Source organism: Oncorhynchus kisutch, linkage group LG21 (assembly GCF_002021735.2).
Source record: "Oncorhynchus kisutch isolate 150728-3 linkage group LG21, Okis_V2, whole genome shotgun sequence".
Classification (NCBI taxonomy): Eukaryota; Metazoa; Chordata; class Actinopteri; order Salmoniformes; family Salmonidae; genus Oncorhynchus; species Oncorhynchus kisutch.
This window is the reverse complement of record NC_034194.2, coordinates 36,610,668-36,637,600: the sequence shown is the minus strand read 5'-3', so window position 1 is coordinate 36,637,600 and position 26,933 is coordinate 36,610,668. Positions and strand designations below refer to the sequence as shown.

Here is a 26,933-nt window from a genome sequence, read left to right as displayed (position 1 = left end):
GGCCTAGAAGTAGAAGCTGTGGAGGTGGTGGGGGAACCAGCTGCGGCATTTCATTAGTCTGTCAATTATATTATATTTAGAGTGTAACAGTGTGGTGGTCCAGCTCTCCAAACTCAATAAGCCCTCTGATATCATAACCCTGCTCTGTGACATCTCTTATTTTATCGCCCTGCTGGTCCCTTCTAATAAACGTCTCTCAGTCGACGCTCGCTAAGCACCAAGCGCTCCACTCAACGCGGCACCATGCTGAAATACGACCCCTATGTCCTCACCGAGTCGGGCCCGAGAGAGGGGGTGAGGCGAGGGGGTGAGGCGAGGGGATAAATCAGAATTGTGGGATACTGAAGGCTGGCCTCCGTCCCAAATGGCACCATATTCCCTATACAGTGCACTGCTTTTGAACAGATTGCTTTTGACCAATGCACTATATAGGGAATAGGTTGCCATTTGGGACACCCATCGTCCCCCATTCCTCCTCTGCTGCACACATCACAGCATGTGAGTGGGGCAAGGCTGATCTCTAGCTCTGGGTGCTTCCTTAGAGGCCATTGACTGTAGAGGAGAGGAGGAGAGGAGAGGAGGAAGGGAAAAGCAGGTTCTAAATAATCGGAGGAATGAGAACAAAGCTATAAGGAAAACAATTATCTGTAGCTGGGAAGAAGAGAGCACGTAGAGTGAAGAATGATAAACACAATTAGAGGTTTGACTTGAGGTGATACAGTGCCTTGCGAAAGTATTCGGCCCCCTTGAACTTTGCGACCTTTTGCCACATTTCAGGCTTCAAACATAAAGATATAAAACTGTATTTTTTTGTGAAGAATCAACAACAAGTGGGACACAATCATGAAGTGGAACGACATTTATTGGATATTTCAAACCTTTTTAACAAATCAAAAACTGAAAAATTGGGCGTGCAAAATTATTCAGCCCCTTTACTTTCAGTGCAGCAAACTCTCTCCAGAAGTTCAGTGAGGATCTCTGAATGATCCAATGTTGACCTAAATGACTAATGATGATAAATACAATCCACCTGTGTGTAATCAAGTCTCCGTATAAATGCACCTGCACTGTGATAGTCTCAGAGGACCGTTAAAAGCGCAGAGAGCGTCATGAAGAACAAGGAACACACCAGGCAGGTGTGTTGTGAAGAAGTTTAAAGCCGGATTTGGATACAAAAAGATTTCCCAAGCTTTAAACATCCCAAGGAGCACTGTGCAAGCGATAATATTGAAATGGAAGGAGTATCAGACCACTGCAAATCTACCAAGACCTGGCCGTCCCTCTAAACTTTCAGCTCATACAAGGAGAAGACTGATCAGAGATGCAGCCAAGAGGCCCATGATCACTCTGGATGAACAGAGATCTACAGCTGAGGTGGGAGACTCTGTCCATAGGACAACAATCAGTCGTATATTGCACAAATCTGGCCTTTATGGAAGAGTGGCAAGAAGAAAGCCATTTCTTAAAGATATCCATAAAAAGTGTTGTTTAAAGTTTGCCACAAGCCACCTGGGAGACACACCAAACATGTGGAAGAAGGTGCTCTGGTCAGATGAAACCAAAATTGAACTTTTTGGCAACAATGCAAAACGTTATGTTTGGCGTAAAAGCAACACAGCTCATCACCCTGACCACACCATCCCCACTGTCAAACATGGTGGTGGCAGCATCATGGTTTGGGCCTGCTTTTCTTCAGCAGGGACAGGGAAGATGGTTAAAATTGATGGGAAGATGGATGGAGCCAAATACAGGACCATTCTGGAAGAAAACCTGATGGAGTCTGCAAAAGACCTGAGACTGGGACGGAGATGTGTCTTCCAACAAGACAATGATCCAAAACATAAAGCAAAATCTACAATGGAATGGTTCAAAAATAAACATATCCAGGTGTTAGAATGGCCAAGTCAAAGTCCAGACCTGAATCCAATCGAGAATTTGTGGAAAGAACTGAAAACTGCTGTTCACAAATGCTCTCCATCCAACCTCACTGAGTTCAAGCTGTTTTGCAAGGAGGAATGGGAAAAAAATTCAGTCTCTCGATGTGCAAAACTGATAGAGACATACCCCAAGCGACTTACAGCTGTAATCGCAGCAAAAGGTGGCGCTACAAAGTATTAACTTAAGGGGGCTGAATAATTTAGCACGCCCAATTTTTCAGTTTTGTATATGTTAAAAAAGTTTGAAATATCCAATAAATGTTGTTCCACTTCATGATTGTGTCCCACTTGTTGTTGATTCTTCACAAAAAAATACAGTTTTATATCTTTATGTTTGAAGCCTGAAATGTGGCAAAAGGTCGCAAAGTTCAAGGGGGGCGAATACTTTCGCAAGGCACTGTATATAGTAGGAATCTCTGACGGAATACTCTGAAAGCACATTCCAGTACAGGCTGGCCAGATATCTAGTATAGGTTGGCTATATATCTAGTATAGGTTGGCTAAATATCTAGTATAGGTTGGCTAGATATCTAGTATAGGTTGGCTAGATATCTAGTATAGGCTGTCTAGGTATCTAGTATTGGCTGGCTAGGTATTTAGTACAGGCTGTCTAGATATCTAGTATTGTCTGTCTAGATATCTAGTACAGGTTGGCCAGATTTCTAGTACAGGTGGGCCAGATATCTAGTATAGGCTGGCTAGGTATTTAGTATAGGCTGGCCAGATATCTAGTATAGGCTGGCTAGATATCTAGTATTGGCTGTCTAGATATCTAGTATAGGTTGGCTAGATATCTAGTATAGGCTGGCTAGGTATCTAGTATAGGTTGGCTAGAAATCTAGTATAAGCTGTCTTGATATCTAATACAAGCTGGCTAGGTATCTAGTATAGGCTGTCTTGATATCTAGTACAGGCTGGCTAGATATCTAGTACAGGCTGGCCAGATATCTAGTATAGGCTGTCTAGGTATCTAGTATTGGCTGGCTAGGTATCTAGTATAGGCTGGCTAGATATCTAGTATAGGTTGGCTTGATATCTAGTATAGGCTGGCTAGATATCTAGTATAGGCTGGCTTGATATCTAGTATAGGCTGGCTAGATATCTAGTGTACGCTGGCTAGATATCTAGTGTAGGCTGGCTAGATATCTAGTATAGACTGGCTAGGTATCTAGTATAGGTTGGCTAGATATCTAGTATAGGCTGGCCAGGTATCTAGTATAGGCTGGCCAGATATCTAGTATAGGCTGTCTAGATATCTAGTATTGGCTGTCTAGATATCTAGTATTGGCTGGCTAGATATCTAGTATTGGCTGGCTAGATATCTAGTATTGGCTGTCTAGATATCTAGTATAGGTTGGCCAGATATCTAGTATAGGCTGGCTAGGTATCTAGTATAGGTTGGCTAGATATCTAGTATAGGCTGTCTTGATATCTAGTACAGGCTGGCTAGGTATCTAGTATAGGCTGTCTTGATATCTAGTACAGGCTGGCTAGATATCTAGTACAGGCTGGCTAGATATCTAGTACAGGCTGGCTAGATATCTAGTACAGGCTGTCTAGATATCTAGTATAGGCTGTCTAGATATCTAGTATAGGCTGTCTAGATATCTAGTATAGGCTGTCTTGATATCTAGTACATGCTGTCTAGGTATCTAGTACAGGCTGGCTAGGTATTTAGTACAGGCTGGCTAGGTATCTAGTATAGGCTGGCTAGATATCTAGTATAGGTTGGCTTGATATCTAGTATAGGCTGGCTAGATATCTAGTATAGGCTGGCTAGGTATCTAGTATAGGTTGGCTAGATATCTAGTGTAGGCTGGCTAGATATCTAGTATAGGCTGGCTAGGTATCTAGTATAGGTTGGCTAGATATCTAGTATAGGCTGGCTAGATATCTAGTACAGGCTGGCTAGATATCTAGTATAGGCTGTCTAGATATCTAGTATAGGCTGTCTTGATATCTAGTACATGCTGTCTAGGTATCTAGTACAGGCTGGCTAGGTATTTAGTACAGGCTGGCTAGGTATCTAGTATAGGCTGGCTAGATATCTAGTATAGGTTGGCTTGATATATAATATAGGCTGGCTAGATATCTAGTATAGGCTGGCTAGGTATCTAGTATAGGTTGGCTAGATATCTAGTATAGGCTGGCTTGGTATCTAGTATAGGTTGGCTTGATATCTAGTGTAGGCTGGCTAGATATCTAGTATAGGCTGGCTAGATATCTAGTATAGGCTGGCTTGATATCTAGTATAGGCTGGCTAGATATCTAGTGTAGGCTGGCTAGATATCTAGTGTAGGCTGGCTAGATATCTAGTGTAGGCTGGCTAGATATCTAGTATAGACTGGCTAGGTATCTAGTATAGGCTGGCTAGATATCTAGTATAGGCTGGCCAGGTATCTAGTATAGGCTGGCCAGATATCTAGTATAGGCTGTCTAGATATCTAGTATTGGCTGTCTAGATATCTAGTATTGGCTGGCTAGATATCTAGTATTGGCTGGCTAGATATCTAGTATTGGCTGTCTAGATATCTAGTATAGGCTGGCCAGATATCTAGTATAGGCTGGCTAGGTATCTAGTATAGGTTGGCTAGATATCTAGTATAGGCTGGCCAGGTATCTAGTATAGGCTGGCCAGATATCTAGTATAGGCTGTCTAGATATCTAGTATTGGCTGTCTAGATATCTAGTATTGGCTGGCTAGATATCTAGTATTGGCTGGCTAGATATCTAGTATTGGCTGTCTAGATATCTAGTATAGGTTGGCCAGATATCTAGTATAGGCTGGCTAGGTATCTAGTATAGGTTGGCTAGATATCTAGTATAGGCTGTCTTGATATCTAGTACAGGCTGGCTAGATATCTAGTATAGGCTGTCTAGATATCCAGTATAGGCTGTCTTGATATCTAGTACATGCTGTCTAGGTATCTAGTACAGGCTGGCTAGGTATTTAGTACAGGCTGGCTAGGTATCTAGTATAGGCTGGCTAGATATCTAGTATAGGTTGGCTTGATATATAGTATAGGCTGGCTAGATATCTAGTATAGGCTGGCTAGGTATCTAGTATAGGTTGGCTAGATATCTAGTGTAGGCTGGCTAGATATCTAGTATAGGCTGGCTAGGTATCTAGTATAGGCTGGCTAGGTATCTAGTATAGGTTGGCTAGATATCTAGTATAGGCTGGCTAGATATCTAGTACAGGCTGGCTAGATATCTAGTATAGGCTGTCTAGATATCTAGTATAGGCTGTCTTGATATCTAGTACATGCTGTCTAGGTATCTAGTACAGGCTGGCTAGGTATTTAGTACAGGCTGGCTAGGTATCTAGTATAGGCTGGCTAGATATCTAGTATAGGTTGGCTTGATATATAATATAGGCTGGCTAGATATCTAGTATAGGCTGGCTAGGTATCTAGTATAGGTTGGCTAGATATCTAGTATAGGCTGGCTTGGTATCTAGTATAGGTTGGCTTGATATCTAGTGTAGGCTGGCTAGATATCTAGTATAGGCTGGCTAGATATCTAGTATAGGCTGGCTTGATATCTAGTATAGGCTGGCTAGATATCTAGTGTAGGCTGGCTAGATATCTAGTGTAGGCTGGCTAGATATCTAGTGTAGGCTGGCTAGATATCTAGTATAGACTGGCTAGGTATCTAGTATAGGCTGGCTAGATATCTAGTATAGGCTGGCCAGGTATCTAGTATAGGCTGGCCAGATATCTAGTATAGGCTGTCTAGATATCTAGTATTGGCTGTCTAGATATCTAGTATTGGCTGGCTAGATATCTAGTATTGGCTGGCTAGATATCTAGTATTGGCTGTCTAGATATCTAGTATAGGCTGGCCAGATATCTAGTATAGGCTGGCTAGGTATCTAGTATAGGCTGGCTAGGTATCTAGTATAGGCTGGCCAGGTATCTAGTATAGGCTGGCCAGATATCTAGTATAGGCTGTCTAGATATCTAGTATTGGCTGTCTAGATATCTAGTATTGGCTGGCTAGATATCTAGTATTGGCTGGCTAGATATCTAGTATTGGCTGTCTAGATATCTAGTATAGGTTGGCCAGATATCTAGTATAGGCTGGCTAGGTATCTAGTATAGGTTGGCTAGATATCTAGTATAGGCTGTCTTGATATCTAGTACAGGCTGGCTAGATATCTAGTATAGGCTGTCTAGATATCCAGTATAGGCTGTCTTGATATCTAGTACATGCTGTCTAGGTATCTAGTACAGGCTGGCTAGGTATTTAGTACAGGCTGGCTAGGTATCTAGTATAGGCTGGCTAGATATCTAGTATAGGTTGGCTTGATATATAGTATAGGCTGGCTAGATATCTAGTATAGGCTGGCTAGGTATCTAGTATAGGTTGGCTAGATATCTAGTGTAGGCTGGCTAGATATCTAGTATAGGCTGGCTAGGTATCTAGTATAGGCTGGCTAGGTATCTAGTATAGGTTGGCTTGATATCTAGTGTAGGCTGGCTAGATATCTAGTGTAGACTGGCTAGATATCTAGTGTAGACTGGCTAGATATCTAGTGTAGACTGGCTAGATATCTAGTGTAGACTGGCTAGATATCTAGTATAGACTGGCTAGGTATCTAGTATAGGTTGGCTAGATATCTAGTATAGGCTGGCTAGGTATCTAGCATAGGTTGGCTAGGTATCTAGTATAGGCTGGCTAGGTCTTTAGTACAGGCTGTCTTGATATCTAGTATAGGCTGTCTAGATATCTAGTATAGGTTGGCCAGATATCTAGTATTGGCAGTCTAGATATCTAGTATAGGTTGGCTAGATATCTAGTATAGGCTGTCTAGATATCTAGTATAGGCTGTCTAGATATCTAGTATAGGCTGTCTAGATATCTAGTATAGGCTGTCTTGATATCTAGTACAGGCTGTCTAGGTATTTAGTATAGGCTGGAGTGGGATGGTAGTAAGAGACTGGATGTGCTCTATTGCCTCTCTAGGTTGTCTTCTGGTAGGGTCAATCTTCCATACAGATATATTTAACTTAGGTGACTGTATGGGTCCACTGTCTGCCACAAGGTCTGTGATGTGCAGCCTCTCACCATGTTCTCTACTGTCTCTTCTCTGTCTGTCCCGGTGTCTCTCTTGCCCCGGCAGACGACAGATGACATAGTATCGTCGGCGGAGTGCTCCAGCGACGACGAGGATCTGGAGGAGTGTGATTCCGGACACGCAGGTGGGATGGGTGTGTCGAGTTGTGCTTTGCTCAGACCTACCAGTCTATTTTTATTCCTTTGATTGATTTGCAACCAAAACCAAAAAAAAAAGAGGATCGTTCTCTTCTAAGCATCAGGTCCCATGGGAGCCTAAAGTGTAACTTCAGAATACTCCCTAAAAGCACCGTGAGATACAGTAGTCAGGGTCTGAGGGTTTCAGCTATACGTATGTGGAAAGTTGAAAGAGCTCCAAGCACTTTGAAGTTGATGAAAGTAAATCCTTAGCAGAGGCCCTCTGTAGAAAAGTCACTTTTGAGGTTTTGAAGTAATATTTATGCTCCAAACTCTGAGTAAATGTATTCATAGTTCTACACACCCGCATATGTTATAGTGTTGTAGTCTGTAATACAGTTGGATTATAGTCTCTGATACAAATGACACTGAGCGGTGGGGCCTCTGGTCGTTAACATGGTGAAAAGCGTGAATACTAAATAGTTTTCTCTCAGCTTTCAAAGGAGAGCAAACTTTCAATCAAAAAGTGCCAAATTAGTATCAAGCTCCATGTTCACACTGATGCTTCAAAATGTATCTGTCCTGTTTTACATGGTTGACATGTTTCTTGCTGTGTGTGTGTGTGTGCTTCTTCTCGACAGAGGATACATTTTGAGATTATTTTTTACAAGGGAACAAAAATGCTTTCAGCAGAGATACTGTGATATGTAGCAGACTAACTACAGCAGACCCAGTCCTCCCCCCTCTCTCTTCTCTCTTTCCCCTGTTTGTTCCTTTGGTTTCCTTACACGTTGGAGGCTTGCCTTACCTGAAACACTCTAATAGACAACAGATATCCTCCAACTTCTGTCTGCATCGTTTATATCTCTCTCCTGCTACACCACACATAGTTGTCACCAGGTTGAAGTGAGTTATAACTCTCAGTAGTGTGAAATAATAATAATAATAATGATAACGCATAATGCCAGAGCTGAGCAGGAAGTAGATTTGAAATGGAAACATATCACTTGTTTTGAGACAACTTGGGTTTAGGAGCGGTTTGCTGCATGCTAATATTAATGATAAGCTGTCTGTCATGTCCCCAACAGAGCTCAGCTCAGCCCCATCAGAGCACAGCCAATCATATTGTCTGTCATGAGGATAATTCATCCAGATACACTCCTATTAGTCCTGAAAATGAATAACTACAAACAAATACTGTCTGATACACTCCTACTAGTCCTGAAAATGAATAACTACAAACAAATATTGCCTGGTTCAATGTGAACCAGCATAGACATAAACTACCCAGAACAGACATTTCCATTCAAGTCACCGTTCTGTGGTTGGTAAATGTTCCGGTGGACTATTGAATATTCAAATTCTATGACTATTGTGTGAAGGGCCTCTCTCGCTCTCTCCTCTCCTGAATCCCTGTGGAAATTCTCCCCCTCTCCTCCCTCCTGTGGAAGTCATCTCCTACTCTCTCCACCTCTCTCCCCTGTCCTGTGGAAGTCATTCTCCCCCTCTCTCACCTCTTGTGGAAGTCATTATCCCCCTCTCTACTCTCATGCGGAAGTCATTCTCCCCCTCTCCTCCCTCCTGTGGAAGTCATTCTCCCCCTCTCTACTCTCATGTGGAAGTCATTCTCCCCCTCTCTACCCTCCTGTGGAAGTCATTCTCCCCCTTTCTACCCTCCTGTGGAAGTCATTCTCCCCCTCTCTACCCTCCTGTGGAAGTCATTCTCCCCCTTTCTACCCTCCTGTGGAAGTCATTCTCCCCCTTTCTACCCTCCTGTGGAAGTCATTCTCCCCCTCTCTACTCTCATGTGGAAGTCATTCTCCCCCTCTCTACTCTCATGTGGAAGTCATTCTCCCCCTCTCTACTCTCATGTGGAAGTCATTCTCCCCCTCTCTCACCTCTTGTGGAAGTCATTCTCCCCTCTCTCACCTCCTGTGGAAGTCATTCTCCCCTCTCTCTCCTCCTGTGGAAGTCCTTCTCCCCCTATCTACCATCCTGTGGAAGTCATTATCCCCTCTCTACCATCCTGTGGAAGTCATTATCCCCTCTCTACCATCCTGTGGAAGTCATTATCCCCTCTCTACCATCCTGTGGAAGTCAATCTCCCCCTCTCTACCATCCTGTGGAAGTCATTATCCCCTCTATCCCCTCCTGTGGATGTCATTCTCTCCCCTCCTGTGGAAGTCATTCTCTCCCCTTCTCTCCCCTCCTGTGGAAGTCATTCTCTCTCCCCTCCTGTGGATGGCATTCTCTCCCCTTCTCTCCCCTCCTATGGAAGTCATTCTCTCTCCCCTCCTGTGGAAGTCATTCTCTCTCCCCTCCTGTGGAAGTCATTCTCTCCCCTTCTCTCCCCTCCTGTGGAAGTCATTCTCTCTCCCCTCCTGTGGAAGTCATTCTCCCCCTCTCTCACCTCTTGTGGAAGTCATTCTCCCCTCTCTCACCTCCTGTGGAAGTCATTCTCCCCTCTCTCTCCTCCTGTGGAAGTCCTTCTCCCCCTCTCTACCATCCTATGGAAGTCATTATCCCCTCTCTACCATCATGTGGAAGTCATTATCCCCTCTCTACCATCCTGTGGAAGTCATTATCCCCTCTCTACCATCCTGTGGAAGTCAATCTCCCCCTCTCTACCATCCTGTGGAAGTCATTATCCCCTCTCTACCATCTTGTGGAAGTCAATCTCCCCCTCTCTACCATCCTGTGGAAGTCATTATCCCCTCTCTACCATACTGTGTAAGTCAATCTCCCCCTCTCTACCATCCTGTGGAAGTCATTATCCCCTCTCTACCATCCTGTGGAAGTCATTATCCCCTCTCTACCATCCTGTGGAAGTCATTATCCCCTCTATCCCCTCCTGTGGATGTCATTCTCTCCCCTCCTGTGGAAGTCATTCTCTCCCCTTCTCTCCCCTCCTGTGGAAGTCATTCTCTCTCCCCTCCTGTGGATGGCATTCTCTCCCCTTCTCTCCCCTCCTATGGAAGTCATTCTCTCTCCCCTCCTGTGGAAGTCATTCTCTCTCCCCTCCTGTGGAAGTCATTCTCTCCCCTTCTCTCCCCTCCTGTGGAAGTCATTCTCTCTCCCCTCCTGTGGAATTCATTCTCTCCCCTTCTCTCCCCTCCTGTGGAAGTCATTCTCTCCCCTTCTCTCCCCTCCTGTGGAAGTCATTCTCTCTCCCCTCCTGTGGAAGTCATTCTCTCCCCTTCTCTCCCCTCCTGTGGATGTCATTCTCTAGCGATCTAAAAAAAAAATGTATTAGTGGGCTGTCCTTCCAAATGCCATCAGCGAACACTAATTAATTCCGAGCTAATCTGCCTAAATATGCCTGGGCTAATTATCAAACATATGTCCACTTTTTTCTCAGCACAATGTAAATCGGTTTTCATTAAGACCACCTGAAAACTATGTATTGGCCTATTCTGTTATCCATGGTAGGAGATAATGAATCAGCGATTCGGCTTAGTTAATTATATATTTGATTTAATTATTTATTTATATTTTTCCGTGTTGAAAGAGGTTTCTGAATATGTGTACAGTGGATAAGGAAGTAATTGTACAGTTTATAATCTCTAGAGCTTTGTGACCTTAAGTTGTATCGTGGGCTAAAGGCATTGTGGTTAAGGTTTTTAGTAGGAAAGTTTTTTTTATGTGGCCCATTAGATTTTCTCTGGAAAGCAATACATATGATAGCTTTATGTTATCTCAATACATATGGGGTGGCAGGGTAGCCTAGTGGTTAGAGCGTTGGACTAGTAACCGGAAGGTTGTGAGTTCAAACCCCCGAGCTGACAAGGTACAAATCTGTCGTTCTGCCCCTGAACAGGCAGTTAACCCACTGTTCCCAGGCCGTCATTGAAAATAAGAATGTGTTCTTAACTGACTTGCCTGGTTAAATAAAGGTAAAATAAAATAAATAAAAATATGATAGCTTTATGTCATCTCAATACATATGATAGCTTTATGTTATCTCAATACATATGATAGCTTTATGTTATCTCAATAAATATGATAGCTTTATGTTATCTCAATACATATGATAGCTTTATGTTATCTCAATAAATATGATAGCTTTATGTTATCTCAATAAATATGATAGCTTTATGTTATCTCAATACATATGATAGCTTTATGTTATCTCAATGCATATGATAGCTTTATGTTATCTCAATGCATGAAGTTGTAATGACTTTGTTTTACCTAAGGACAGCTGAAATTAAATGGACATGGCGGACAGCTTGAACAATTTAAAAGTTTAACTTCCAAAACTTAAATCCCAAGTATTCTCAGAAGCAAAAGTTTGAGTAAGTACAGTATATTCTGAACTTGTCAGTCAGAGTTGAGTTAACTTGATACCCCCTCATGGAGGCATACTGTAGGGGTAACAATAAACTACATTTAGTCATAAACAGTCATACATGCATCTCACTATGTTGACACAGACAATCATACCCTCATGCTGCCCCTCTGCTTCAGGTTTTATGAACAGTTGCAGGACATTCTTTTTATTTTTTTTGTTTCTTTTATGTTTGAATCTTTTTCTTTTCCATAGTGAAGTGTATTCTGGACATCTCTACTCTTCTGTACCCTTTCTGACTTTACTCTTCTTTTGCTTATGATTTGAGTTGTCCGGACTTATTGATTTTTGTTCTCCTCATCCGCCCATCTACCAGGATAGAGCTGATCCCTCCCCTTTGCCTCATCTTGTGCCGCATGATATCTCTGTGGTTGAAAGTGAAACAACAGTACTCCCACTCATCTTCTTGTTGATGTTTTCTGTGCCATTATTAAAGGCTGATTCTGAAACCTATTTTCCATTTACAACACAGGAAATGAAAGGCAACACAATATTTTCTTGCCATCATACTTTTTTTGGGCCTTGTGCAGGCAACCCCATTCTGTCTCAAGAAAGTTGTGTCTGAAAGAATGACTCCCTGCCCCCCCCCCCCCCCACCCCACCCCCCCACCCACCCAACCCCACGCCCACCCCGCCTTCTTTCTCTCAGCCTTTCTGCATATACATGTCGGTTTTGAATGCAGGTGGCATAAAAATTATTTTATTGCTGCAAAGTATATCTGTTTTTCTATTCTATATATGTTGCTGCCAGTCGAAGGCATTTTTGGCATGTCTATACAGTAGACTAGACGACTAACTTCCTGTAACTACCTCGGTGACTCCTCCTCCTTCTTGCTAATGCATGCTGAGATTTGATTGGTGGCCATTTTGTGTGCTTCTACCTCCACCTACAACTCTGCTCTCAGGCTAACCTCGCCTCGCCCTGCCTGGGGCAGCAGTGATGGTTACCCCTCCACTGCTGCCCCTCCTGCTTCTTGTCGTGATGGTTACCGTGCCTGTAGTGTTTTTCTGTCTGTCTGTCTGTGTACGTCTGCCAACCTGTTGTGTCTGTTCTTACTGTTTGTCTGTGATTGTTTTGTCTATGTTTGAAAACTGTCTAAACCTGAACCTACCCTCTGATCCTGAGAGAGTTCCACAAGAAGGCAAATAAGGAACATTGCCAAGAATATTCTACACCTGCGGCTGACTCCATTTCAAGAACCACAGTTGTGCAATGTACCAATTCAATGAGTAGATGATAACATAATGAAGCACATTTCCCTTAACTAACTTCCTTATCAACCATAATCCATGTAGACCGCTACAACTCTGTCAGATGTAAGTCACTTGACTACTTGACAAACGGATTGATCAACCACGACATCCACATGCTGTTCAAGTGTCTTGTGAAACCTCATCGTTATTCTGCAGGTAATCAGTCACTTTGGTGCAGGGAACAAATTCTGCCTTGGCTTGTCTTAGCGAATTATAGCATTTTGCATTTACATTTTAGTCACTTAGCTGACAGTCTTATCCAGTGCAACATTAGAAACATCGTACGCTATTTTTTAAAGAACAAAAGAGCAGAGCGACAGATAGTTTACTTCACAACAGTGTCAGTCGAACAGCGCCTCCATAAAACAAGGACATAAGACAGCCACCTAGCAGCACAAGACAAACCACATGCAATAAAACCTCATGAAATGTAACTACATGAGCATTTAGATTAACGACTGATGAATAGGCCCGGTAATCTAATGGAGACCTAACCTAATTCTGCATGTCTCTTTAACACGAGGCGGGAGGGAAAACAGGGGGGATGAAACCAGTGGAGAGAGTGAACTATGAGAGGGGTAGATCAATGACTCCGTCTCTCAACTAGCTGTGTTGCTCTGGCGTTGTTATGTCCCATCGGGCCGGCTGTCACGTCAATGCAGGCCCTAGATCAGTTTAAAGGTTATTCAGCTGACACATGTCAATGGAGCGGGGGGGGGGGGCTTAATGACCATTCGACAAATTGACCGGCAGACGGGACTCGCCAGGCTGCGTTACGACGCCGTGGCTGGCTGGAGAATGGCTGGAGCAGGAGTGCACCCAGCCAGCCTCATGATGACGGATTAAGACGGGCGGCAGCGTAGCCTAGTGGTTAGAGCGTTGGACTAGTAACCGGAAGGTTGCAAGTTCAAACCCCCGAGCTGACAAGGTACAAATCTGTCGTTCTGCCCCTGAACAGGCAGTTAACCCACTGTTCCTAGGCTGTCATTGTAAATAAGAATTTGTTCTTAACTGACTTGCCTAGTAAAAAAAATATTTAAAAAAGACATGTCTGCCACATTCTCCTGTAACGGGACAGGACACCTGACATACAAACATCCCAGATGTACTGGGACATCCCAGATGTACTGTACAGTGCCTTGGGAAAGTAATCAGAACCCTTGACTTTTTCCACATTTTGTGAAGTTACAGGAATATTATAAAATGTTTTACATTTTTTTTAAATCCTCAGCAATCGACACACGATATCCCATAACAACAAAGTGAAAATGTCAAAGCAAAAACCAAGCCATGAGGTCGAAGGAGCAATCGGGAGAGAAGGGCCTCTTTCAGGGAGGTGCCCAAGAACCCGATGGTCACCGATGGTCACTCTTACAGAGCTCCAGAGTACCTCTGTGGAGATGGGATAAAATTTCGTAAGGACAACTATCTTTGCAGCACTCCACCAATCAAGTCTTTATGGTAGAGTGGCCAGACGGAAGCCACACCTCAGTAAAAGGCACATGACAGCCCGCTTGGAGTTTGCCAAAAGACACCTAAAGACTCTCAGACCATGAGAAACAAGATTCTCTGGTCTGATGAAACTAAGATTCAACTCTTTGGCCTGAATGCCAAGCGTCATGTCTGGAGGAAATCTGGCACCATGGTAGTGGCAGCATCATGCTGTGGGGATGTTTTTCAGCAGCATGGACTGGGAGACTAGTCAGGATCGAGGCAAAGGTGAAAGGAGCAAAGTACAGAGAAATCCTTAATGAAAACCTGCTCCAGAGAGCTCAGGACCTCAGACTGGGGCGAAGGTTCACCTTCCAACAGGACAACAATCCTAAGCACACAGCCAAGACAACGCAGGAGTAGCTTTCAGTCTCTGAATTTCCTTGAGTGGCCAAGACCTGAAAATAGCTGTGCAGCAAAACTCCCTATCCAACCTGAGCTTGAGAGAATCTGCAGAGAAGAATGGAAGACACTCCCCAAATTCAAGCTTGTAGCGTCGTAGCCAAGAAGACTCTATTCTGTAATCGCTGCCAAAGGTGCTTCAACAAAGTTCTGAGCAAAAGGTCAGAATACTTATGTAAATTTGATATTTCAGTTTTTTATTTGTAATACATTTGCAAACAATTCTAAAAACCTGTTTTTGCTTTGTCATTATGGAGTATTGTGTGTAGATTGATGAAAAACACAATTTAATCAATTTTAGAATAAGGCTTTAACCTAACAAAATGTGGAAAAAGTCAAGGGGTCTGAATACATTCCAAAGTATTTGTACACCCATTAAAATGTGTCGGCTGTTTCAATCACACCCGTTGCTGACAGGTGTATAAAATTGAGCACACAGCCATGCAATCTCCATAGACAAATATTGGCAGTAGAATTGCCTTACTGAAAAGCTCAGAGAATTTCAATGTGGCACCATCATAGGATGCTACCTTTCCAACAAGTAAGTTCATCAAATTTCTTCTCTGCCAACTGTAAGTGCTGTTATTGTGAAGTGGAATCGTCTAGGAGCAACATCGCCTCAGCCGTGAAGTGGTAGGCCACACAAGCTCACAGAATGGGACCGCCGAGTGCTGAAACGCGTAGCGTGTAAAAATTGTCTGTCCTTGGTTGCATTACTCACTACCAAGTTCCAAACTGTTTCTGGAAGCAACGTCAACACAATAACTTTCGTCGGGAGCTTCATGAAATGGGTTTGCACACAAACCTAAGATCACCATGCACAATGCCAAGCGCCGGCTGGAGTGATGTAAAGCTTGCCGCCATTGGACTCTGGAGGAGAGGAGAATTGAGCGGTGGACAGATAGAGGAGAGGAGAAGAGGGAGGGGGACAGATAGTGAGAGGGGGACAGATGGAGATGAAAGGGGGTAAGACAAACTGCTGCTCTGAGATTTTCATCATCATCCACACTGCATCTGTCTTCCTCCGGATGCTGAGGTGGGTTGTGAGGACTGTATTTGTTCCGACGCATCCTACATTACTTCTGTCTGAACATAGACCACTTTGTTTAAAGAACGACGTCCTAACAGAAGAGGTTAGTAAATAACACCACTTCTCTTAGATGTATGCTACTGAGATTCACCTCAAGGTGAAAAGACAGAAACTTGTCCATGTCTAGTTTGTGCCCCATAGATGATAGGATCAGTTTGCTTTGCTTGGTAGAAAGCTCAAACTTTCCCACGATGCACCTGTATATTATAATAAGCCCAGGTGCAGTATGTACCTTGACATACTCTGATAGTAAGTGTTGTGTTGTTGGTCTCGCTCGCTCACTCTCTCTCTCTCTGGTAATCATCTCTCTGCCTGCCGAGCCAGAGTTGAATGAATCTGCTGTAGTAGGCCTCAGGCACAACGGGATTTAAGGTCTGAAAACGACTCTTCACACACAATCTTTAGCCAGCCCTGTAAAATCTCACTGAGTCAGTCACTGTGGCTGTGTCTGGGTGAGTGCCTGTGTGCTGCCTGCCTGTCTGCCATCTGTCTCTCTGTGCTGTCACAGCCGCTAAAACCCGTCGCGCTGCCTTCCTGATGGGACTTAACTCTATTCCGAGGTCTCAGCAAACGCTGGACAGACACAGAGATTAGTCAGAAAATAAAGAGAGAGAGACACAAAGGGAAGAAGAGAAGAGTGAGGGGCACAGGAAGAGAAGAAGAGAAGAGAGAGGGGGACAGGAAGAGAAGAAGAGAAGAGAGAGGGGGACAGGAAGAGAAGAGAGAGGGGGACAGGAAGAGAAGAAGAGAAGAGTGAGGGGCACAGGAAGAGAAGAAGAGAAGAGAGAGGGGGACAGGAAGAGAAGAAGAGAAGAGAGAGGGGGACAGGAAGAGAAGAGAGAGGGGGACAGGAAGAGAAGAAGAGAAGAGAGGGACAGGAAGAGAAGAGAGAGGGGGACAGGAAGAGAAGAAGAGAAGAGAGGGACAGAAAGAGAAGAGAGAGGGGGACAGGAAGAGAAGAAGAGAAGAGAGAGGGGGACAGGAAGAGAAGAAGAGAAGAGAGAGGGGGACAGGAAGAGAAGAAGAGAAGAGAGGGGGACAGGAAGAGAAGAAGAGAAGAGAGAGGGGGACAGGAAGAGAAGAAGAAAAGAGAGGGACAGGAAGAGAAGAGAGAGGGGGACAGGAAGAGAAGAGAGGGACAGGAAGAGAAGAGAGAGGGGGACAGGAAGAGAAGAAGAGAAGAGAGAGGGGGACAGGAAGAGAAGAAGAGAAGAGAGGGGGGACAGGAAGAGAAGAAGAGAAGAGAGGGGGACAGGAAGAGAAGAGAGAAGAGAGAGGGGGACAGGAAGAGAAGAGAGAGGGGGACAGGAAGAGAAGAAGAGAAGAGAGGGACAGGAAGAGAAGAGGGAGAGGGACAGGAAGAGAAGAAGAGAAGAGAGGGACAGGAAGAGAAGAGAAGAGAGGGACAGGAAGAGAAGAGAGAGGGGGACAGGAAAAGAAGAGAAGAGGGACAGGAAGAGAAGAGAGAGGGGGACAGGAAGAGAAGAAGAGAGAGGGAGAGACAGGAAGAGAAGAAGAGAACAGGAAGAGAAGAAGAGAAGAGAGGGGGACAGGAAGAGAAGAAGAGAAGAGAGAGGGGGACAGGAAGAGAAGAAGAGAAGAGAAGAGAGAGGGGGACAGGAAGAGAAGAAGAGAAGAGAGAGGGGGACAGGAAGAGAAGAAGAGAAGAGAGAGGGGGACAGGAAGAGAAGAAGAGAAGAGAGAGGGGGACAGGAAGAGAAGAAGAGAAGAGAGAGGGGGACAGGAAGAGAAGAAGAGAAGAGACAGGGAATAAGACAGAAACTGCTGCTCTGAGATTTTCGTCATCATCCACACTGCATCTGTCTTCCTCTGGATGCTGAGGTGGGTTGTGAGGACTGTTTTGTTCAAGCTGCTTTTGCCTCGACTAGTCTGATTCATCCTACATGACTCTGTGTCTGTCTGAAGAACAAGGACCACTTGTATAAAGGACTAACGTCGCTTCCCTATTTAGTGGGGGGGCGGGAGTCAGAGAGAGAAAGGAACTGACAGGTCAGGGAGTTGTGTACCTTCAGGTTTCCTGTACTAAAGGAAGCGAGGCTTAACACAAAGCCCACAAAGCCCTCCATCTTGACATTAGCCCACAAAGCGCAAATCCTGACATTAGTCCACAAAACCACTTCATCTTTACATAAATCCACAAAGCCCTCCATCTTGACATTAGTCCACAAAGCCCTCCATCTTGACATTAGTCCAGAAAGCCCTCCATCTTGACATTAGTCCACAAAGCCCTCCATCTTGACATTAGTCCACAAAGCCCTCCATCTTGACATTAGTCCACAAAGCCCATCCATCTTGGCATTAGTCCACAAAGCCCTCCATCTTGACATTAGTCCACAAAGCCCTCCATCTTGACATTAGTCCACAAAGCCCTCCATCTTGACATTAGTCCACAAAGCCCTCCATCTTGACATTAGTCCACAAAGCCCTCCATCTTGACATTAGTCCACAAAGCCCTCCATCTTGACATTAGTCCACAAAGCCCTCCATCTTGACATTAGTCCACAAAGCCCTCCATCTTGACATTAGTCCACAAAGCCCTCCATCTTGACATTAGTCCACAAAGCCCTCCATCTTGACATTAGTCCACAAAGCCCTCCATCTTGACATTAGTCCACAAAGCCAGTCCATCTTGACATTAACAAAGAAATCAAAACAAACAGCATCTCTTTAAGTAAACCCATTAGAATGTGCAGTGTTTCCACTGAGGTGAACCAATGAAATGTGCAACGCTGGTAATAGAGCTAACGTTAGAGGATCAAAGTGTTTACTAAAATGTCAAGGTCCTCTGGTATGCTTTTTCTTCCTTGAGCCCCTTTCTCTCTATCACTCTCTCTCTCACACACACACACACACACACACACACACCCCTCTCACAACCAGGCAGCTCCCTTTGGGTCAGATGGTATGCAAAGGTTTTGTTGATCGAGCTGGAAAGCTAACAATTGCCAAAAGCTTTTAGGTGTTCAGGAATGAAGGGTCGAGTGGATAGATGTATACAAGGCCAAGACGATACAGGGCAGACAGAGAGAAATATACCCTCCACCTCTCTGAAATCACTTAGTGAGCGACGTTACTGTTTATCCAACAGGGCAGGCAGCCGATGTCAGATGAAAACATTACCATAGCCACACGATAGGAACAGGGACACTGAATTTGAGTGTAGAGCAGACTACATTGTCTCTAGACTCCACACCTAGGCTTGGTGGTGATCCGCAGTTTTCAGTTATACCACAACATATACAGTGAGGGAAAAAAGTATTTGATCCCCTGCTGATTTTGTACATTTGCCCGCTGACAAAGAAATTATCAGTCTATAATTTTAATGATAGGTTTATTTGAACAGTGAGAGACAGAGTAATAACAACAACAAAAATCCAGAAATGTTATAAATTGATTTGCATTTTTATGAGGGAAATAAGTATGAGACCCCCTCTCAATCAGAACGATTTCTGGCTCCCAGGTGTCTTTTATACAGGTAATGAGCTGAGATTAGGAGCACACTCTTAAAGGGAGTGCTCCTAATCTCAGTTTGTTATCTGTACAAAAGACACCTGTCCACAGAAGCAATCAATCAATCAGATTCCAAACTCTCCACCATGGCCAAGACCAAAGAGCTCTCCAAGGATGTCAGGGACAAGATTGTAGACCTACACAAGGCTGGAATGGGCTACAGGACCATCGCCAAGCAGCTTGGTGAGAAGGAGACAACAGTTGGTGTGATTATTCGCAAATGGAAGAAACATCTCCCTCGGCCTGGGGCTCCATGCGAAGATCTCACCTCGTGGAGTTGCAATGATCATGAGAACGGTGAGGAATCAGCCCAGAACTACACGGGAGGATCTTTGTTGTTATTCTGTCTCTCACTGTTCAAATAAACCTACCATTAAAATGATAGACTGATCATTTCTTTGGCAGTGTGCAAACGTACAAAATCTGCAGGGGATCGAATACTTGTTTCCCTCACTGTACCATCCCATAGATACTATAGCTCTTTCATAGTTATTAGCCTAACGTCACAATATAATCCAATCACGTGTTTCACAGCACTATTCCAGAGGCCAAAGCAGCGGAACAAGAACATTAGATCTAACATAAATGACCTTATCACATCACAATGGGACATGGAAAGCCTCAACTCCTTATCACGTTCCAATGGGACATGGATAGCCCCAACTCCTTATCACGTCCCAATGGGACATGGATAGCCCCAACTCCTTATCACATCACAATGGGACATGGATAGCCTCAACTCCTTATCACATCACAATGGGACATGGATAGCCTCAACTCCTTATCACGTCCCAAAGGGGCACGGATAGCCCCAACTCCTTGAGCCCTCTTGTGGAACTTCCTCTGAACACTGTGTGTACCTGTCAAGCGAAGGCTGTTGGTTATGCATTAACATAAAACTGAACTATACATTTACTAAAAGTAGACATTCATTTGATGAATGTTATAATTTGAAGTCTACGCCACATCATGTGGGTTGTGTATCACCCATGGTGTTTCTTCTTCCTCTCCGATGGTTGATGTCTGATAATAAATTGTTCTTTGCCTGAGGCCTTGATGCAATGACCTCTAGTCACCTTTAACCCCATCCTGACCCTCTGACCCCAGCTTGCTGTACTGTTATTGTATATTACTCTCCCTAAATGCAACTTACTTAAAGCACGCATTAACCATGAACCTAATAGTAAAAACAACTAAACGATCCTGTCTAATATGTACCTTACCTCTCTCTGAATTACATCCAGATTGCACGCCTGTTCTGTGTTTTTAAAATGACTAACAACAGATATTTATTTCATAAAGAATGAACTAATAATAATGTTATTATTATTATTAGTTACTACATGAAGTTGGTGACAACTTCCCCTACGAACTGTCCCTCTTCTCTATGTCTGCTTCAGTGTGTGCTTTCTGGTTGTTCATCTTTGATAGTGTGAGAATTTTAATGCTTTTAATTTCTTGCTTGCCAATTTGTAATTTCCTTATGTCTATTTGTACATATATGTAAATATACATATGTGGATATCTATGTTAATTACTGAAATTGCTCAAAATGACCTCTTTAATAATATGATAATTTCCTTAGCAGTACTATCGATAGTGGAATGGTAAAGAATTCCCAATTAGGACATTTCTTCCTTTTTTACTAATGATTTTTATTGGTTAACTATGGTTGAATTACACAGCTCTGATTGGCCACCCCAAACACATGACCCAGTATACAATTCGAAAATTTACAATTTCATTGAGAAAAAAACTAGAAGAAAACTCAAAAATACAACTGTCCTCACCACGTTTCAAACCTGTTCTTACACTGCTCAATTTTTTCCTGTTATTCAATTAGCAAATTTGGATTGCATTTGGACTATAATTAATTATTTAATTATTTAATTCCACATGGCAAAGAAAGAAGTTGCAGCTTAGGGTTTGTAAAAAACTGTCAGTGTTGAAAGTGCTGTTCTCTTCTGTAGATGGGTATGTATATATGCTCATGGGTTGTATGTCCCCATCCCTTCCTTACAGCCAAAAGCTCTAATGCCGCCCGGCCGCTTCGTACCACCTTTACATGGACATGGCAACTGACGTACACATTCACCCCCATCTATGTCATTTCCTACCTAGTATGTTCCTAGGTCCTCCCCCCTTCTTACACCCCCCCCCCCCCCAATCCGAACCCCCTTTTACGTAGATGTTAAGATATGTACATGCATCCATTCATTCAAAACTTATGAACAACGAAGTTCAAGTTAAAGTTAAGCAAAAAAAGTTGTAAAAAATATTTAAAAAAAAGTTTAATAATCAGACTTTAAATATTTATGGAGGAGTTATACAAAAGGAGCTTTTCTCTCACAGCCAAGACGTATCTATAGATGTACAGTTTTCTTTTTTATGAAAAGAAATTACTATTTAAAAAATATATAATAATCCTGAACAGAATGGTGAAGATTATTTTTCATGTCATGTGTGGATGTGTGTTCTTCCTTCCCTGTACCATCCTGTCTAAAAGATAAATAACTCAAATGCATCAAAATTGTTAAAAAGAAACTAACCTAACTTGTCCAAAAACATTCTTACACAACTTTCTTTTGTACACTTTTTTCTTCCTGCCAAAATCATGCGGGCAATTTGTTGATGTAAGTTGGCAAAACTGATGGTATACTTTTCTTCTTTTTGGAAAAAAAATTTCGTAGGCTTTTTATGATTTTTGAAGCAGAATGTATTTGACCTCTTTCTATGTAATAATCCTTCTTTGGATAAATCTATTTAGTTTGTGAATGTTGACCATGTTTTCTCTAACTCTCAGTCTTAACTGTGTTTGCAATGCCTTACTTTTTCTTTATTTCCTTTTTATTTTATTAGATATCTGCATCTTCTTTTAGTGCCCTGTTTGTGGTGAGCCTTTGCAGTGTACAAGCTAGCCACATTGGCAAGAGGTTTACGCAGATTCAACCGACATCTGAATGTTACTCTCGTATGTTTTTAGAAACCGCCCTAATCGTAAAATAATATAATGAAGGACAAGAAGAGATAGATAGACTAGTCAACAACAAACATAGTAACTGATACTGATAAAAGTGAGAAGTACATTCAGCTGTTGTTGTGGAACTGTCAGGTGACTTTGTGCCATTGTGGCAACTGTATAAGAGCAGTCAAAAGGCAAGGGGTTAAGGCCAGTGGGGGAGCCTAGTGAACTCACCATAATAACATTAGGAATGTAGGGATATTTACCTCAGTTTAATTTCATTAGACCCTATCAATAGCTACAGAAAATAATGACAAGTTGAGCCCGGTCTTTGCACCCTAGAAGCACACGACAAGGTTGACCTCTATCTCCATTATTGTTATTTCCATTGGACAATAATACAATATGCTGTGGATTGTATGCAAATTGTCACTATATTTTTTTTCTTTATATTAGGAAAGCAGAAAAGTAAGTCTCTCAATTTATTATACACCTATCGGTGTATAAGCTTGAAAGGTATGATTAAAGTTAAGGTAGATGTTATTTCTCAGTCCAATATTGTGTAGCTACTGTAGATGTATCCAGACAGGCAGACAGCAACACTAGACCAGACATAATTAATATAGTTCCAACCCTCTGGTGTGTAGGTCCCAGAGCTACAAAGCCAGCACCAATAACTATATCTCTGTCCGTGAAAACTTTCACAAAATAGTACACTTGTTATTGAACACGAAGCATAGGAGTTAGGTGTGGTGAAATGCCTGTTTGTTATTTTGGCTCACCCCTGAACATCCCTTACAGCCTTTTGATGCAATGTATACATTTTTATTGGATATTGTTTATTTTCAGTTCATGGTATTGTTTGGTTGGTTCTAGTTTCATTGAATTTGCACTGGTATAGTATTTTCCCTTTTGACTTATTTTAGTTTTTTCTGTATTTTAATTTTTAAAAATTGTTTCTGCTTTGCTTTTTATGTTTTATATAATTACTTTCCAGTGTTTGATTGAATAGCTAACGTCTTGCATTTCTTCTAACTCTTCTCTTTTCTTTTTCTGTTTTGCAGGAGGGGAGTTAGTCATCCCCGTACTTGTAGAGGATCCCATAGACATCCCTCCTGTTTCCCCCCGTTCCCCCTTCATCCCCCTTCCCCCAACCCTCCGTCCTGTCCTCCCAACCCTCCGCCCCGCCCTCACCATTATCGAGACCACAAAAGCGTCCCTGCCCATGGCCACTGAGGCGGGGGTACCTTGCTTGTCGGACCGAGACAGCGATGAATGTGATGATGGTCTTGATGGTGATGGTGGTGATTATGATGGCATGGTGATTTCGGGGTTTGGCTCTGGCGAAGCTTTCGACTCTAGCCTGCCCCCCACTGACGATGAAGATTTTTACACCACCTTCTCCCTGGTAACAGATAAGATCTTGACCACGTCGGCCTACGAAGGTGGCTACAAAGCTCTCGCGCCCAAGTGGGAGGCCAAGGACTTGAGGCCTAGTAAAGCCTCAGAGGCGGGTAGGACTTCACCCACCCCGCCTCTACCCAACCTCGGGGGCACTGTAGCAGAGGCGTCCCTTCCATCAGACGGCACGCTAGCCAAACTGCCCGCCGGGAAAATGGACAACCGCGAAGTGATCAAAGCCCTGCAGCCGGACATAGTCCTGCTTCCTCTGCCCACTGTGTCCTTCGACCTGGATGGCACCAAGCCTCGTGGGCCCCTCATCACCTCACCCATCCTGCGTACGGTGCCTGCTGCGTTACCCACCGCACCAGTCGTGAGGCGGGTGCCCCCGGGGGCATCTGAGGTGATACGAGAATCCAGCAGCACAACGGGCATGGTGGTTGGCATCGTCTCGGCCGCGGCACTCTGCATCCTCATCCTCCTCTACGCCATGTACAAGTACAGGAACAGGGACGAAGGCTCCTACCAGGTAGACGAGACACGGAATTACATCAGCAACTCAGCGCAGACCAACGGCACCGTGGTGAAAGACAAAGTACCCAGCGGGGGCAGTGGCGCCAAGGGATCCAGCGGCAAGAGACCGAAAGACAAGGACAAAGAATACTATGTATAAGGACAAAGAATATGCATAAGGACAAAGAATACTATAAATCAACCATTCCCCTACAACAACAAAAAATAACTGTTTGGAGAAAATCTGAATAAACACTTGACAGTACCATATTGGGAGCTGCAATTTAAAATGGAAAACAAATCCTCTCATAAGAACTCTAAGTGAATGAGTCCAAGCTGAACATTTTTCCAATGTACTGTGACCTAAAAGCACACTTACTATGGTAAGCATACAGAGAAACAGGCTGATAGGGACACTACTATTAGATACCTTGTGACGAGATGACTGAGCTCTGCCTGGAGACGTTACCAGAGGTTTGGCAGTGTAAGATATTTCAATGTTACATCGCTCCCAAGTGACTGTGAGAGATTTGTGATCCTTGGCGTAAACAACATTGTCCATTGTAACCCTGTAAAATGACAAAACAAACAACCATCATTTCGGCCATTCGGAGCATGTGAGATGTACGTGACGTGGTGCTGGCATCTGTATAAGTGAGGGACCTGAAGATTTTTTTTAAACGAGTCGTTGAAGTTTGAAAGACAAAACATAATTACCATACAAATGGTACATTTCTATACCTAGTGTTGGATGAGGTAAGGTATGTGTGTGGTAGCTAAGGTGTCTTATTTTTAAACCCACCTGAAACATTGTCAGGGCTGACCAGGCTACGCTCAATGAATAGTAGTAATGCATTTTGATTTATTATTTTGCTTTTTTCCCCCTCTCAAAAATGGATTCGACTGCTATGCATGACGTCCTCGATCTAGATGGTATTCGACCATGTTGGAGGGGATGCACCAGTACAAATGTTATTTTAATTAGATCTTTTACAGAACTCTTCATTCCTGATAGCAGTTTTATTTCAGTTCATTCAGTTTTCCATAGACCACTGGTTCAGTTATTTGTTTCATGCTGTTCGTAGAAGTAAAGTCATTATGTCTGTGGGGTTTTTGGTCAACTATTGAAAACAATGTGACTAAAGAAGAGTTATCCAATGTGAAAAGTTTTGAATTTGTATCTGTTGTCACAGTCAACTGTGTCAAAACAAATATGTTTACATATGTTATTACTTCATAGCCGTCGTATTTTGCAGGTCAATATTGTACATAACATTTTAGTTTCCGTTTGAGTTTTTTTTTTGTTGCATTGTACAGACATAATTTGAGCTGCTGTCCTTTCTCGGTGTACTAAATGACGAAGATCTGACGTTTTTTCCCCCGATGTTTGGTAAGACTGGAGATAGCGTACTTGTATTTTTTTGTAATCGAAAGGAGTAAAATATTATTAGGTTAGACAATCTAGTCTTTCTGGATGGTGTTTCTAAAACGCATGAATATTTTACAACTGGAAGATATCAGATATCAGTCAAATAGAAAAATGCCCACCCAGATACTAGGGCCTCATGATTCTTACTTTGATTGTTATTTGAATTTAAATTTGAGATCTAACAGATTTTTGAGACCCAGTGCTGGCACAATACTAAGAATAAGATACAGGATGAGGATTTGTTTTTTACTGTGACATCTATGTTCCTTACTTTCACTTGTATTCTTTTACATTTATGTCCCTCCCCTTATTGTGCAGTTTTCATTTGAAGTCTTAAAATTTTTATGACAATTTGTGCTGGCAAGTACTTTTTTTTTTATTACTTCATTTATTTAGTTGTTTCTTGTTCATTTTGTATTCTAAGCAAATCTCAAGTACATTCAGTTTGATTTTGTGTTGTTAATACTGCTTTTCAACCCAATACTTAACTGTGTTTTGCTCCTTTGACTCCAGGCAAATCCCAGCAATAAAATATTCTTCCCAAAGTTTTCAATGGTAGAGTACATTTGTCTGTTTGTCATGTGGATGTATGAAAGAGTATAGAAATGAATAGCGGAGGAACTTAAGGTAGATGAGCTTTTAGGAGTACATTCATCTGTAACGGATTCAGGTCCTTAACCTCTGTCCAACACCTGCCTTCTATCAGAAGACCATTACCATAAACCATAGACTCTTCTTATTTGAGTCTAAGCCGGAGATTCATACATGGAAAAACTACATAAAAGGAAGTTTGTTTTAAAGTGACCTATATTTGAGAGATATAAGAAAGATCAGGGAATGATTTTTTTATATTGTTACTCATGTTTTACCCCCTTTTTTTGGCATTAAACTACTTCCATATATATTTTATATATATATATATATTCCATTCATTTTTTAAACTGGCACTGGGCACCTTCAGACAAGTCTTGTGAGGCCTGTGGGTGTCCTAGAGCAAAACAACCAACTTACAGTATGTGTTTGTGAAAGTCTCACCTTTCCATATTGGTGTGTAGGCCGGCGTTGGTGGATGCAGTAGATTGAGACGCAATCCATGCAAAACAACTGATATCTCTAGCTTAAATAGACAGACTTAGCTGGGGATTTTTGTATTATGCTAATCAGATTTCTCTGGACATCGACTCCAGGGGTTTAAGTATTTTTTGCCAATTACCTTACAATAACTTCCCATTAAAATGTCCAGCACGGACATCGACTCCAGGGGTTTAAGTATTTTTTGACAATTACCTTACAATAACTTCCCATTAAAATGTCCAATGAAATTATCATTAAAAGTCCCAAAAATAATAGTTAATCTTTATATTGATCTTCAGGTAATG

The 26,933-nt window shown here is 42.7% G+C and overlaps 1 protein-coding gene across 1 annotated transcript in view; it reads left to right on the top strand.

The window, feature by feature from the left end:
- Positions 1 to 26,102, top strand: part of LOC109882474 (neurexin-3b-like) — a 584,958-nt gene extending 558,856 nt beyond the window's left edge. Inside the window, exons 23-24 of the mRNA XM_031800486.1 lie at positions 7,063 to 7,141; positions 23,276 to 26,102. Coding sequence (XP_031656346.1) covers positions 7,063 to 7,141; positions 23,276 to 24,285 — 1,089 coding nt within the window. The 3' untranslated portion in view covers positions 24,286 to 26,102. The remainder of the gene's footprint in view (positions 1 to 7,062; positions 7,142 to 23,275) is intronic.
- Positions 26,103 to 26,933: the final 831 nt, after the last annotated feature.